The sequence below is a fragment of the Nicotiana attenuata genome, chromosome 12 (genome assembly GCF_001879085.1).
Source record: "Nicotiana attenuata strain UT chromosome 12, NIATTr2, whole genome shotgun sequence".
Taxonomy (NCBI): domain Eukaryota; kingdom Viridiplantae; phylum Streptophyta; class Magnoliopsida; order Solanales; family Solanaceae; genus Nicotiana; species Nicotiana attenuata.
Genome location: NC_032000.1, coordinates 33,098,458 through 33,114,369, shown reverse-complemented (window position 1 = coordinate 33,114,369; position 15,912 = coordinate 33,098,458). Strand labels below are relative to the sequence as shown.

Below are 15,912 nucleotides of genomic sequence, written 5' to 3'. Positions count from 1 at the left end.
CTATATATATATATATATATATATATATATATATATATATATATATATATATATAATCTCGGGTATTTTCGAGTACTATCAACATATATCTCCCTTTTGGCTTCTTATGAAGTCATTTATTTGCATTTCACTTCCATAAGCCGTTTGTTCTCAACTTTTATCCAATGTAAATTCTCAAATTCCGGAGATCTCAGAATTTCATTGTCTTGCTCAGAGTGATACTCTCCTTTTATTTCAAAGCAGGTTTGTGTGAGATCTTCCTTAAACAACCTTTTTTCCCTTCACGTATGCTTACTTTTCACTTCCAGGTTGAAGACGCACAATCAACAGCACCAAGAGTGGGACCCTGGCGAAAGGTAATGATTACTTTTCACAATGCATTACTTCACTCCCTCCCCTCAAACAAAAGAAAACACTATAGAAAAGAAAACTGAAAGCTAGAATGTAAGCATGAGCATAATACTGATTATCCAAATATTTTGGAAACTTTATGCTTGTCCAAGTGAGATCATATCAGTTACCTGTTGCAGTGATTCTTGAGAAGGGGTTAGTCATTAGTCATACCAAGAAATGATTCCTAACTCGTCATTTCCAACGTGCAGATGCTGACATCAAAAGACGCCAATTTTATTGGATATACTTTCAAGAAATCAGATATTCTTAAATCAGCTGGAACTTCAGGTGCCAAATTTTAGAATACCGCTGCCCTGAATTAAATTCCTCAATTTTTAGCAGTGACATGTTAGTTAGAAACATGTGAGGTTCCTTATGACACTACTTTATTTGTGAAAGGCAATAAGGTAACTACTTGAATAAGCAAACCATCACCAATCCTCTTCACCCCCATGCCCGAATAATAAACATGAAATATATTGTGCTATCAGCATCAGATTTGTCTCACTTGTCACAAAAGATCTCAAAGTAGTCAAACTGTTCCCATGCTTAGCCGTCTACATCAGTGACGTCATTTTAACTAAACTGCATTTTGTCACAAATGTAAGGCTTTTCATGAGTAATACTCTCTCTATACTATTGATCTACCTCTAATTTCAAACATCTTCATCTTGCAGGGATAGACGCGAGTTCAAATGGATCGAAGCCTCCTCCATCTTTAGTTTCATTATTTGGTACGGTAACTTTACATGATTTAACATACACTTGTTGCAGTTTGAACTATGAGATGATAGCTGCTGAACCTAATTTTCTACCCGATCAGATGATCTTGAATTAGATAGTCTGGATTTAAAAACTGCAATCAGAGAGAATAACTTGTTGTATTTCTATTCATGAATACAAGAGATTTATACACTTACACAAGACTCTATCAAAGGAAACTAAATCAAACAAAATTAAGGAAAATATCCTAAGGATCCTAAGGTCATCTATCTATGGAAAGTAATCTATTTACATCTCACTAATTATTCTGTAACACTCCCCCTCAAGCTAGAGCATAGATATTGATCATACCCAGCTTGTTACAAAGGTAATTAACTCGAGTTCCATGCAACGCCTTTGTGAATAAATCAGCTAGTTGCTCTCCTGTCTTCATGTAGCCAGTGGAAATCAAGTTTTCCTGAATCTTCTCACGAATAAAATGACAGTCAACCTCAATATGTTTAGTTCTTTCATGATACACCGGATTTGAGGCAATATGAAGAGCAGCTTGATTATCACACCAGAGTTTTGCAGGTGTATGATGCTTCAACCCAATCTCAATTAAAAGATGATGTATCCACATAATCTCACACGTAGACTGTGACATAGCTCTGTACTCAGATTCTGCACTAGATCGAGATACAACACTTTGTTTCTTACTCCTCCACGATACCAGGTTCCCTCCAACAAAGACACCATAGCCTGTCGTAGATTTTCTATCAATTTTAGATCCAGCCCAATCAGCATCTGCAAAACACTCAACACGAGTATGGCCGTGATTGCTATACAATATGCCAAGTCCAGGAGCTCCTTTCAAGTAACATAGAATCTGTTCAAAGCTGCCCAGTGTTTGACCGTAGGCGCGGACATGAACTGGCTAACAACACTTACCGCGAAAGCAATATCTGGACGAGTCACAGTGAGGTAGTTTAACTTTCCAACTAGCCTTCTATATCTCTCTGGATCCTCAAAAGGATCGCCATCATCTTTCATAAGATGCACATTAGGAATCATTGGAGTACTACAGGGTTTGGCTGCCAACTTTCCAGTTTCTGCAAGTAGATCAAGAATATACTTTCTATGAGACAGAAGAATTCCCTTCTTGCTTCTATTTACTTCTACTCCTAAAAAGTATTTCAACTTGCCCAAGTCCTTCGTATGAAACCTATCGAGGCCCCTCGAGCCTCCTCTTGTACCAATGTCTATATTCCGTTCTAGGAATAAGGTCAATTTCTTTTCCGGTATGTGGAGTTTTCTTTCGTTGTTACGACAGGCTATAATCGCCTCCTGTTATGACAATGTCATCAACATATACGACAAGGAAGATAATGCCAGCTACTGATTGCCGGTAGAAGACTGAGTGATCACATTTGCTCATTTTCAGCCCAAATTCCTGAACTACTTCACTGAACTTTCCAAACCAAGCCCGAGGACTCTGCTTTAAGCCATACAGTGACTTCTTTAAATGACAGACTTTCCCATACTCCCCCTGAGCAACAAAACCAGGTGGTTGCTCCATATACACTTCCTGTTGAAGATTACCATGAAGGAACGCATTCTTGATATCCAATTGATGTAAAGGCCAATTTTCAGAAGCGGCTAGAGAGATGAACAAGCGAACAGAAGTGAGCTTGGCAACCGGAGAGAACGTGTCTGAATAATCTACCCCATAAGTCTGAGCATACCCTTTAGCCACAAGTCTGGCCTTAAGTCTCGCCACAGAACCATCTGGATTAACTTTAACTGTGAAGACCCACTTACATCCCACTGGCTTCTTTCCCTTCGGTAAATCCACCAAATCCCACGTGTGGTTATCCTCTAAGGCGTGTATTTCCTCAAGCATCGCATTAAACCATCCAGGATGATTCAAAGCCTCCTTCACTGTTTTGGGTACAGAGATGGAGTTTAGAGAGGCAATCAAAGATCTAGACGTAGATGATAAGCGGTCGTAGGATACAAAATTAGCAATGGAATATGTGGATTTGCAAGTACGCGTACCTTTACGAAGAGCAATAGGGAGGTCAAGGTTTTCAGAAAGATCAGGTGGCGGAGGATCTGATGACGAAGAAGGTGGTGCACGACATGTGTCATCGGTCTCTTTTCTTCTCGAGTAAACTTGAACAATTGGCGGTCTTTCTAGCGTAGATGGGGCAGGTTCAGAGGGCAGAATAGTCGATTGGTTATGAATAGAAGAACTGGGAGATGGAGGAACAACATTATTTGATTGTTCTGTCAAGGTACGGGTAACCTGATAGACTAGCCACTCATCATCCTCCCCCTGACCCGTAGAAATAGGAGGTGCATAGAAGAATGGTGTCATCTCTGAAAATACCACATCAATTGACACCAGATATTTGCCAAGTTCAGTAGAATAACACCGATACCCCTTTTAAAGACGAGAATAGCCCAGAAAAACACACTTCAATGCCTTGGGATCCAACTTAGTAACAGATGGTCGAACATCGCGAACATAACATGTGCTTCCAAATACCTTAGGCTCTACCGGAAATAATGACTTGTTAGGAAAAAGAATACTATAAGGCGCAGCACCAACGAGCACAGTAGATGGCATCCGATTAATCAGAAAACAAGCCGTTGAGACTGCATCAGCCCAAAACTGTTTAGGAACCTTCATTTGGAACAAAAGTGCCCGAGCTGTCTCAAGTAGATGCCTATTCTTCCTCTCAGCAACTCCATTTTGGGAAGGTGTATCGACACATGAAGATTGATGGAGAATACCGTGTTGTCTCATATAAGACTGAAACAATTCTGACATGTATTCTTTAGCATTATCATTTCTTAGAATACGTACTGAAGTATTGAATTGAGTTTTAACTTCAGCATAAAAGGCACAAAAGTGAGTAAACACTTCAGAGCGACTCTTTATAAAATAAATCCAAGTCATTCGAGAAAAATCATCTATAAAAGTGACAAAATACTTATGTCCAGTTTTGGAAACAACAGGGCATGGTCCCAAAACATCAGAATGAACTAACTCAAAAGCTGACTCAACCCGCTTATTAACCCTTGGAGCTATTGAGCTGCGGTGGTGTTTTGCAAACCGATATGACTCACAGTCCAATGAAGAAATATTCTGAAATTGAGGACAGAGCTTCTTCAATAAAGGTAGAGAGGGATGTCCCAATCGACAATGTGCTTCAAAAGGAGACACGACACTAGAGCATGCAACAGACCGTGGCTCCCATTCATCAAGGATGTAGAAATCACCAGATAAATATCCTTTACCAATAACCTGCTTCGTTGTCAGATCTAGAAACACACAATGATCGGGGAAGAATGCGACACAACAATTAAGGTCTCTAGTGATTTTACTAACATAAATCAAATTAAAGGCCAAATTTGGTAGACTTAAGACAGATGACAGGGTAATAGAGGAAGTTGGTTTAACAGTCCAAGATCCAACAATGCTACAAGTTGATCCATCAGCTACAGTAACTGGAGAGGGTGCTTTGTGTGACCGAAAGCTAGAAAAAATATTCGGATTACCTGTCATGTGATTTGTGGCACCTGAATCAATCACCCATTTATTTGAAGAGGTGATAAGACATGTTTTATGTGACCCATCAAGAGGAGTAACTGAAGAAGATTCCTTAATTGATTTCTGACATTGAAGGAATTTCAAAAACTCATCTGAAACCAAGATTATTGGACTAGGAGTTGTAGCATTATTTCCTCCTTGCTTACCTTTTATAGCCATTTTTTTTCCAACTAAAACTCACGATCAAAGAAACTGACAAAGCTTTGTAGTAAATCAACTCCTCAACAGGGACAAAACAGAGCTACAGAGAGAGGCCAAGCCAAAGTCTCAATCAATCAGGATATAATAATTGTTTTCCTTAATTCCAACAAAGCTTCACTGGAGTAAGACCGATTATCAACAAATCATAGAATAATAGTCTGATCCACAAATAAAAACTCCAAACAACACTCAACAATCTGAGAAACAGTAACAAAAATGAAGCAAAAGGATCTAACCAGATCTGCTCGAGCAAAAACAGGGACAATTTGAATTTCCGAAAGAAAAGGCAAACTAATCTCTTAGCAATATGCTACTGAAGCAACTCTTGAATTTAGAGTAGAAATCCAGAAAACTACTCAACAAATAGAGTATCAAATATATAGTTGACCAAAGAAACAATACTGAAGGAACCCGACAGATAGCGAACACCAAAAGAACAAAGCTGCCCAAACTGAACTCTCTCAACCCGTGGTCCTTTTGAACAGAAACCACCAGATACCTCTCGGAGACCGCAAAGTGATGCCGTCTGTTGAGTTGTCCCACATCGGAGGGATTTGAGGTCCTTGGTCTCCTTATATGGCTTGGGCAATCCTCACCTCATAAGCTAGCTTTTGGGGTTGAGTTAGGCCCAAGGTTCATTCTTATCACCGTCAAAGTAAAGCGGTTCACAGTTTGAATCTCGACGCGCCCTCACGCGCTCGCCGGAGAATCTTGGTCCGGATGAGTTTGTCGGCGTGTGAACTTCACGCGTTTATCTTCGGCCACCTGATTCTTATAGATCTGAGTGTTGCGATTCTTAATGAGTCAGTGGTTGGTGGTTGATTTTCATGTCAGAACCACCAAACAGAGTTGCTGCTTAACTTCCGGCGAAGCAACCTAGCTGCCGGCGACAGAGACGGCTCAACCTCGGCGAAGAGGCAACCTTTGCTCTGATACCATGTAATCAGAGAGAATAACTTGTTGTATTTCTATTCATGAATACAAGAGATTTATACACTTACACAAGACTCTATCAAAGGAAACTAAATCAAACAAAATTAAGGAAAATATCCTAAGGATCAGCTCCTATAATTGAGTCATCTATCTGTGAAAAGTAATCTAATTACATCTCACTAATTATTCTGTAACAAAAACAAACAAGAGGTTAAAGACTATGTGATTGTGAGGTATATCTCTAAAGAACAGGTAGAAGAGCATTGTAAGTTCCTTTAGTTTGCTGCTCAATGGGTTCTATAAGTGGGGATCCCCATGGCTAGTTAATGTCTTCTGCATAGAATTCCTCAGTAACTTTTGCTAATATCACATATAGACTACTTTTTCATGACAAAATGGTACAAGCAATGGTATGCTAGTTTGATGTAATCTCAGAGGCACCCCTTTGAACTGCTATTACAGTCTTGATTTCTACAAATGCTACATGAAGCTTTTTGACTTGGTTAAGTGATGTTTATATCACCACTACACACTTCATAAGGGTGGCGTTATGTTGGTGGATGGAAGATGATGCTATAGATTTTATTTCTATAAAAGTTGCTCAGCCTCCTATGACAGCCATAAAGAGATTACATGTTATCTTGGAGTTCTATACAACCAGCTAAAACCTGATGATCTTTCCTGTTCTGTTTACGTGACAGGTCGTGTAGACTTGCAAGATGCAACAAAGGAGGAAGACCAAAAGAGTAACAACTGACTTTGGTGTCCCGTTTGTAGAGGACAACAAGCACGAATTTCTTTTGTACAAAAAGGAGAGAATAAACAGTCGGCATTAATTTCTCACAGTTTTTGAGTTTCACTGTCGCTCCATCTGGCCTTCACCATGTAATGGTAAATGTACAGGCAAATTTATACATGGCTCAATTCAATCAAAAAACATTTATGGGAAATATCAATTTTACTTCAAATACTTTGGTTAATGTGATGTTGGATTCTTGAATTTACTTCTGGAGTTATTAACTTTTTGGAAGATAGCTGCAAAATGTTGGATACCTGAAGATGGTTCTAGGTACATGGAAACTTAAAACTGTATTGTAGAGTGGTTCGGGGTATCAGCATCTTCCAGTTAATAAATATTGAGATTTTCTACAAATTCAGATGTGGTAAAATTTGTCTGTAAGCCATCATAGATCAATGTCTAAATTGATTGAAATAACCAATCCATTTTTGTGTGGTAATATAAGTTACTGAAGGTCCCAAAGTCCATCAAACTCACTATTGAGATATCGTTCCTATTATTGACATGCCGCAATGTCATCATGTAATGGCCATTCAGTGAAGCAGAGCAACCTATATAATAACTTACATATATATATTCATTTCTGGATGTATAATAATTGAAGGATCTGTAATAGTGATTATGGTCAATTGGGGAAAATAGTAGGCATAGCATATGGGGGACAGAATGGTATCATATGGTTTCAACACAAAGATTAAAGGCCAGGGGATCTTGGGATGATTTTTCAAACCACAGAAGTTAGGTACAGTGTAAATACATCAATTTACAACATAACTGCACATTTGAACTGATATCTTCAGGAGGCCAAACTTTTGAATTGCTGCTAGCTTTTTGCAGAACTAGCTGGAGTACACATTTGAAGCCGCCAACAACTTTAATAGGCAAAGGCTCATTGAGATAGCCAAACCTATGACAAACTTATTGCCCTCTATAATCTGCGATCCAGAAAGTGAGAATTAATTCAGTACTGTACATAAAACACCTCAGCATATGCAATAAATATTCTACAAGTATTTATTTACCCTTCTCAAACCAAGAAAAATGGAGCAGCGATAGTAAACAATGACAAGATGTTGTGAAACAGCAGAGATCATCATCTTGCCTTGGCCTGTGCTTTCTTTCTGCCCAGAAACATAAAGATGCGTGGGAAGAAGGACTTCTTCTTTTTCTTTGGGATCCTCACTTCTGGAGATGAATCAGTTTCAGTGTTGGTTGTTTGAACATATTCTTTTGGACTTGAGCTTTGATGAAGTACAGTATCCTCCTGTGCACGTTCAGAAGCTTTTGATTCTTTACTCTCCCCAACACTCATTCTTGGGCTCCTTGTTTTGTTTACTGGTAGAACAGATACACCAGCTTTCCGTCTTTGCTCATGCTCCGCTCTCCATTTCCTCAGCTCTTGCTCTGCTGCCAATTTTCCTTCCTTGGCTTTCTCGGCCTTCTGCTGCGCGATTTCCAGTGCTTCCTTTCTTTCAGTCATCTCACGATTAACCTCCTCGAGCCTGTTTAGACTACTCAACTCTGATTCCTTGGCTACTTCTATTTGGGAGATAGCAGCAGTCACCCTCATGTTCGCTTGTTCCTCTGCCTCGTGGGCCTGCTTGCTGAGTTCATAATACTCTTGCAGAGAAAGTGTTACTTCATCGTTGGTGCTTCGGGTTGAGTCATTCTCTTGTAGAGCAGTGATAGCTGCTAGTGCCAACTTCTCTGAGGCTTTTGCAGCCTCTATCTCTTTTTTAGCTGCAAGCAGTCTACTTTCCATGGTACTAGCTGCTGCCTTTGCTTGCTCTGCCTCTTCCTTCGCCTTCCTCAGCTCTACACGAGCCATTTGAGCAAGTGACTTTGCGCGATCGGCCTCTTCTGCTGCCTCTTGAAGTTGATTGGGCAGCTCCACCATCTTTTCTCTTGCTTCTTTTTCCTTCGTCCGCAAAAGGGTAATCTCTGACTTTGTCCTGTTCAACTCAGCTTCAAGAGATGCAACAACAACTGCTGCCATTCCTTCTCTCTGTTGTACGGCAGCTAGTTCTGATTTTTCCTTTTCCAATTCAGCCTTCAATGAAGCAGCTGCCACTTTCAGGCATTCTATTTCAGCTGTTGCTTTCTCAATGTTGAGCTTCACTTCTTCAAGTTCCCTCTTAGCCGATGCCACTGCTACTTGTATCTCGTAATGAGTTCTTTTCTCGGGCTCTAACAGCTCTACTTTCAAGTTCCCTTCTCCATCAGCCTCCTCTTTCAACTTTGATTCCATATAAGCTGCCAACTCAGCATTTAGATCTTGTAGCAAAGCTGAAGCAGTATCTAATTTTGTTTTAAGATCCTTTGCAGACAGAATTTGTTGATTTAACTTCTCAAGCTCCTCTTCTGCCTGCTTCAGTTCTTTCTCCCAGTTTAATGTATCTTGCTCTCTCGCCATAGCTGCTCCAATTCTGTGTTCCTCTGCCTCCAGATGTCCAGCGTGTGCAGCCTCCAAAGATTCCTTCGCGTTGATGAGCTCAATAGTCAAATCCTCCAGTGTCTTGTCAACTTCTTTTGATGCCGAAACAGCTTCTTCTGCTTTTTTGATGGCAACATCTTTTTCAGACACCAATAAAGCATAATCTTTACGGAGAACTTCTAATTCAGAATTCACATTTTTGAGCTCAGAAACTGCAGCTTCATGCCTGGCTCTGGCAACTTCAAGCTGTGCTTTGGCAGCAATACTAGCGCCATCAGCTATCCCTCGCTCCAACTCTTCTACCCTGAGCTTGGCAAGTTCTGAGTCCTGTTTTGCTTGTTGCTCTTCTGTCTGTGCTCTCTCTAGGTTGAGCTTTAACTCTTCTATGAGTCTCTTAGTGCTATCTAGTTCTTTCAGAACAAGCAGTTTTGCATCTTCTGCATCCTGCGCCTGTTTCTTATACAACGGGATCTCCTCCTGCACTTTTGCTAGCTCTTGCTCAACAAGATTCCGTCTCTGCACAAACAAAGAACAAAAAAAGCAAACTTTAAAAGTCAACAGTAAAATAACACCTGAGGAAGTAGTGTAATAGATGGCCACCAAGTTGCATGTAGACATAAAGTAGATACAAGTGCATATATAAGCTAAGGAGACACTACTTGTGTCACACAGTCACGTGGACTTACCAGAAAGAATGATACATCAAACAGAATCATAATATAAATTTGTCTAGAAGACACCCATCTAACGCAAGCGATTTGGCTATCTAAATCAAGAATCAAATACTGTAATCTAAAGGGTTGGAGAGATTACCTCCATTGTCTGTTGCCGATGAGCCTTCCAGTCGACAATCCCTCCAAACTTTGAAACTGCCTGTTTCACAGATTCGATTGGTGCTGCTGTGTCGATTTGAACCTTGTTTATGTCAAAGTTTTCAGGATGCTTAGAATGGGCAGTGGGTCCCGGGATCTTAATTTTGAGAGCGGAAGCCTTGGCTAGGGGCTGACCGATATTATCCGGTGGCTGTACATGATTGTTATTTTCCGGTTTTGTCAGTTGGAGAGGAGAACTAGAAGGTGAATCATCAGCAGTTTGGGTACTACTAGGAGAATTATCTTGAAAATGAAGCAGTGAAGTGTTACTTGCTTCTGCTCCTGAATGATTAGATTGAATATGTTCAGAAGATTCTTTTATTTTTTCCTCATTTACGGCCAATGTATCTGAATTCCTAGTTAACAATGATGAAGCATCTCTCTCGTCTTTTGGTTCATCACAAGTATTGTTTAGTTGATCGTGAACACTACCATTAGAACCAGTTGGTTTTGCATTTGATAAAGATGATGGACTGGGTTCATCAGATTTAATAGGAGAGGCTGAAATAAAAGTTTCTGTTGGATGAGTCTCACTCTTTTCTGAAGATAAGCTGTGAGAAGCCTCTCCTACATGCTCCGAAACATCCGCAGCTAGCTCCCGAGTCTCGGATTTTGCATTTTCATTCGCATGTTGGCTGGTTTGAGTTGCACTATATGATTGATCGTCGTTTGGAGAGGAAACTTCAGGTTTAAGAGAGGATTCTGGAACATTTTGCTTGACATCTTTCGCATCTTCCATTTTCGAATAAGAGCTAAGGATAAACAAGTGGAGACCTTGAAATTGACAAATTAATCATAGAAAAAGTTAGGAGATATACAACGCTTCTAACTGATAAATGACCTGGGGCCTAACTCAACCCCAAAAGTTAGCTCTTGAGGTGATGATTAGCTAAGGTCATATAAGGAGACGGATGACCTCTCCCCCCACTAATGTGGGACTCAAAACCCTCCCTCACGCCCAGGCTTGCAAACTGGAGCGTGGACAAGTCCAACATCAGTAACTATAAATTGGGGGTGGGTTTGGCTCTATTACCATGATAACAGGACCTTAGGCCTTACGCAACCCCAAAAGTCAGCTCGTGTGGAGAGAATTGCCCAAAGATCATATAAGGAGACAAATGGGCTCCTCCACCTAGCGACGTGGGACTCAACACCAACAAACACCAGGTGAACTATAGAACTTGAAAATAGAAAAGACACAATCAATCAAGCTGATCAAACTCCCTACAACAACTATATATATGCCAGAAGTAACCAATGATCATCAGATTGAACCAAAAACGAGCAAGCTTATAAAATCAAACCATGCTTAAAACAAGATTAGCCAATTCTCAAACAGCTCACCGTTTATTAGCCTTCATAAAACTTGCACTTTTATGGGATACATCAATTAATTAGTTTATGCCCATAAAATGAATTTACCATATTCTGGATTTTAACCCCCCCCCCCCCCCCCAAACCTCACCCAAAAAGAAGAAAAAAGAGAACCAACTTGGAACTCTTGAACAAATCCAAGCTAATCCAGATGTTGTAAGATGCGAGTTGGAATAGAACCTCCAAAGCTTAAACATAATCATGTTTCGATTACGGATTAATAAAAAACATTTACATATTTCAATATAATTAACATGAAAAGATGTTGGAAAAAACGAAAATAAAGAAGGAACATACCAGAATCTTTCTTTGTGTGTGGATATATTCTCCAAAAAGGGAAATAAAAAGTAGTCCTATTAAATAAATATATAGTCCAAAATCCACTGCAAACAAAAAGAAATGACAATTTTGATCAAAAGAAGCAATAATAATGAGAGGATGGGGCAACATAGGGGTGGAGCCTGGCCCTACCTCCTATGTAAAATACAAAATTTGAGATAAATTTGTATGAATTAATGAATCAAAAAGATATTGTGTGTGGGTTGAAAAAAGGAATATGAAAAAGAAGAAGAAAAAGCGAGTTTATCAGCTCGCCTTTGTCTTCCTCCTCTCTCTTTTGTCTGTTTTTTCAGTTTTCACCCTCTCTCTTTCTATCTCTCTCTCTATATATATATATTGTTCAATATAAATAAACAATAACTAAAACAACCGTAGTTTGATTATAGTCCCTGTTTCAACGTTGTTTGATAAGAACGACTTCCACTGGTCCGAACCGTGGTAAACCGTTGATGACAGTTATAAGTACAAGGCTGAATTTTTTAATTGAACACATATGGCATTTTCTATGAACAAAATGAACTCCAATTTTGACTATCGAGGGTATGGTAGAAGAAGAATGAGTGGTCAAGAGTTCATAATTCGAACTGGTATACGACTATTTTGAATGACAATAATTTTATGGTTATTGCTAAAGTATCTAATTTGACATTTCGTACCCGTAAAATTTTCGGTCCCATTTGGTTGCATTTTTATTATTTCCTCCGTTTTATTAGAGATGTGTATAATGTATCAAAATATCATTTAATTTGAATATAGTAATTTTAAATATTTTATATGAGATTATCGGAACTAATGAGTTATCTACTCAATATAAAAAGTGGCATTCTTTTTCTAAACAGATTAAAAAGACAAATAAAACACATAAATTGAGATAGAGAGGATATCGATACGGTTTTCCATAACTTCGATACAATATTATTCTAGATTTCTTGTTTTTTTTGTTGCTATGATTTTTAAAAATAGCCAGATTTACAGCTGGTCGTTCAAAAATAGCCCAATTTCAAAAGTAATCGAAATTTAGCCAATTTTATGTAAAGATAAATCTGAGCAAAAACACTGTTCAAAACCCGGAAAATACTCCAATATATTATGCTGGAGTTCCAGCATAAGTATACTTGAACTCCAGCATATTATACTGGAGTTCCAGGATAGTATGCTGGAACTCCAGCATAATATGATGGAGTTCCAGCATAAATGAACTCCAGCATAATATACTGGAGTTCCAGCAAGTATAATGGTCCAGTATAATATACTGGAGTTTGGAGCACCAGTGCTCCAGTCTCCAGTATATTATACTGGAGCCAGCAAAGTATACCGGTCCAGCATAATATGCTGGAGTTCATACACAAGTGCACCAAACTCCAGTATATTATGCTGGACCAGTCTCTATTGCAGCAAAACGGTGGCTATTTTTCATTAACTTGGTAAACGCTGGCTATTTTTGATTGACCAGTCCGAAAACTGGCTATATACCGTGAAATTTTGGCAATAAAGAAACTTATATTATAAATTAAGTAACATAAGAGTTATATTTATTACAAGCCAAGACTGTTAGGACGTTCAAGTTTTTAGAACAATCCTTATTGAAAGTAGATAAACTAAGGGAGGGGAAAATAAGTAGTATAAGAAATGCATGGTTGTAGTCCATTTGAGGGAGTGAGGTTCATGCCATGCTTAGCAAAGGCATTTGCTACAGCATTAGCTTTTCAATAGGCATGTCTATGCTCCACGCGACCCAGTTCCAACATCAGTGACCTGCAGTCAGAAATAATAGGTAAGTAAAGTTCATTGCAATATTTGACCATGGTAAATAGTACCTGCGAATCAGTTTCTATTTGAAGTGGCCAGAGGCTAAAGTCCTTAGCTAACTGTAATCCTAGCCAAAGTGCTACTAGTTCAGCTTCAGTAGTAGAGAAGCAGATTAAGCTAGTTGTGAATCTACGGATCCAGTGATTGTTGGAGCTGCGAAAAATCCCTGCTGCTCCCGATCTGAGAGTCGCTTGATTGAAGGTTTCGTCGAAATTAAACTTACCAAAATTTTTAGGCGGAGGGTACCATTTAATATAAAAACTGCACGAGTTAGCTTTAGGATAACGAGCTGGTGAAAGAAAGTAAAAAATTTATAAGATAATACATGATAGTAGTTACAGACAACTCGTTGTGGGGATTATGAAAAAGATTACGATTCTGCAGGGGCGGATGCACGTGGCACCAAACGGTGTCACCCGACAACGCTTCGCTAAAAGAATTTACTAAATTATATGTGTGGAAAATGATTAAAGGAAATTACAAACTATTAAATAAATTTGGATGACACCGCCGGACACATACAGCATATTTGGTCTAGCGGTCCGGCAGTGGTGTCCCATAATTAGAAAGAGGTCCCAAGTTCAAATCCTTCCTAGCATCTTATGGTTTTTTTCTCTGGCTTCATCTTTTTTATTTCTTTTTTAAAAAAAAAAACACCTTAAGAACACTAAAACTAGAGAAGACCATTCAAGGAAATTCCAAGACTAAGAAAATGAGTAGCACTTTATCAGTTTATATAACTTTGTAGAGTTTAAACATCTAATCGAGTAAAAATTAATAATATATTCTCCTATATCTTTCAAGTTCTTAAAAGAAAGTTTAAGCTGTAAAAGTTTACCTAATTTGGAAGAGATTTCTGTAAATCAGAACAATAGCATCCAGTATGAAAATATCATCCAAACAACATCATACAATAACAAAATGGTATATATTCAACTAAAAAAAAGTTCGACTATCATGAGAACATTTCAAGAAAAAGAAAAGCTCGTCGGAGATAATTGTATTAATATACATTTCGATGTGATTTAATAAAATAATCTTGATATAGTAATTTGTTCATTAGTTCATATTTTAAAATATTGACACCGCTTACCTAAAATCCTGCGTACACCCCTGTGATTCTGTATAATCCAAATATACCAAAGGATGAAGGAAACCATTAACATGGCAGGGACCTGAATACCTTGGTAGAGAAAGGGTCCTTGATTGCGCGGACAGTGCGACCGAAGCCATTCATTAAAGTGGGGAGCGACATTGTTGATATGGAAGAAGGTCCATGTTGGTCTAACACTGTTACAGTTAAAAAAAATAAGTGTGGTATGGTTTCAAGAGTACGAGGACATAATTTGCATTCACTACTAGAAATCCGGTAATTAGTGACAAAAAAACCGATCAACTTTGGTCGGTTATGGCCAATTACTGACCAAAATGCGACCAAATACGCTTGGACGGTATTCTGGTGGTCGCTTTAGTATACCGACCAAAGTTGGTCGGAAATTAACGACCAACGTTGGTCGGTAAATTAAATTCAAAAAAAAAAAAAATATTGCAAAAAAAACGACCAAAGTTGGTCGGTATTTTAATTATGTAATCAAAAGATTCACCGTCTGGGAGTCGAACTGGGGCGTGTACTGTAGCAAGATACTATTCTACCACTAGACCATTGGTGCATTTTGTTTTAAGATTGTCTTTTTTTTATTTATTTATACTCTTTAATTGTATTTTCGCACGAAAATAACCGACCAAAGTTGGTCGGTTTTATTAAAAAATAAAATTACCGACCAAAGTTGGTCGGTTTTTTAAAATGACCGGCCGAATTTACCGATCAAAGTTGGTCGGTTTTTTTAATATTAATTTTTATTTATTTTAATTGCAAAAACCGACCAAAGTTGGTCGGTTTCTTGAAAAATAAATTTTGCGGGACTCAAAAATAGTTTCCCGCATTTTCGCGACAAAGAAAACCGACCAAAGTTGGTCGGTTTCGTAAAAAAAAAAATTAAAAATTAAAATATTTTGAAAAACCGACCAACTTTGGTCGGTTTTTGGCCGATTTTTTTACCGACCAAAGTTGATCGGTTTTTGCCGAATTTCTAATAGTTAATATTTAAAAGAAATTAAAAAAATTACAATCAAAGAAAAATTCGTTTAATTCTTAATACTCAAACTGCATCGATGACACAAATTGGGACATAATGAGTATTATATTGCATGATCAGCATATCCGATTTTTGAATGGCATAGCTACAACAAGATGAATCAAAACAACAGATGTGTAGCACAGCTGGTCAGGCGCTTGAATTTCCTACTAGATGTCACTAGTTCGAATCACGTCAGCTTCATTTTTAAACCAAGTCCAAGGGTTGAGAGAGAATGTCCAACTTCCCACTACAAACTCCGCCGGAAAATTCCACCTTAATCCCTCCTAAACCACCCGACA

At 38.5% G+C, this 15,912-nt stretch overlaps 2 protein-coding genes across 4 annotated transcripts in view; one reads left to right on the top strand and one right to left on the bottom strand.

Annotated features, from left to right (window-relative positions):
* LOC109235535 (serine/threonine-protein kinase 38-like) overlaps positions 1-6,878 on the top strand; it is a 12,029-nt gene extending 5,151 nt beyond the window's left edge. The window contains exons 9-12 of the mRNA XM_019401685.1: positions 309-356; positions 603-681; positions 1,071-1,127; positions 6,550-6,878. Coding sequence (XP_019257230.1) covers positions 309-356; positions 603-681; positions 1,071-1,127; positions 6,550-6,605 — 240 coding nt within the window. The 3' untranslated portion in view covers positions 6,606-6,878. The remainder of the gene's footprint in view (positions 1-308; positions 357-602; positions 682-1,070; positions 1,128-6,549) is intronic.
* Positions 7,202-11,966, bottom strand: LOC109235534 (protein WEAK CHLOROPLAST MOVEMENT UNDER BLUE LIGHT 1-like). 3 transcript variants are annotated; one of them, XR_002069401.1, is made up of 5 exons: positions 11,799-11,966; positions 11,625-11,710; positions 9,895-10,727; positions 7,670-9,597; positions 7,202-7,582 (listed from the first exon to the last, which is right to left on the bottom strand). XR_002069401.1 is itself a non-coding variant. In XM_019401683.1 (5 exons), the coding sequence occupies exons 3-5, from the start codon at positions 10,690-10,692 to the stop codon at positions 7,487-7,489; spliced, it is 2,742 nt and encodes a 913-aa protein (XP_019257228.1). In that variant the 5' UTR covers positions 10,693-10,727; positions 11,625-11,710; positions 11,799-11,966; the 3' UTR covers positions 7,202-7,486. The 3 variants fall into 3 exon arrangements, 2 of the variants coding, with proteins under 2 accessions (XP_019257228.1, XP_019257229.1); XM_019401683.1 differs by having other exon boundaries at positions 7,750-9,597; XM_019401684.1 differs by lacking the exons at positions 11,625-11,710; positions 11,799-11,966 and adding an exon at positions 11,298-11,374 and having other exon boundaries at positions 7,750-9,597.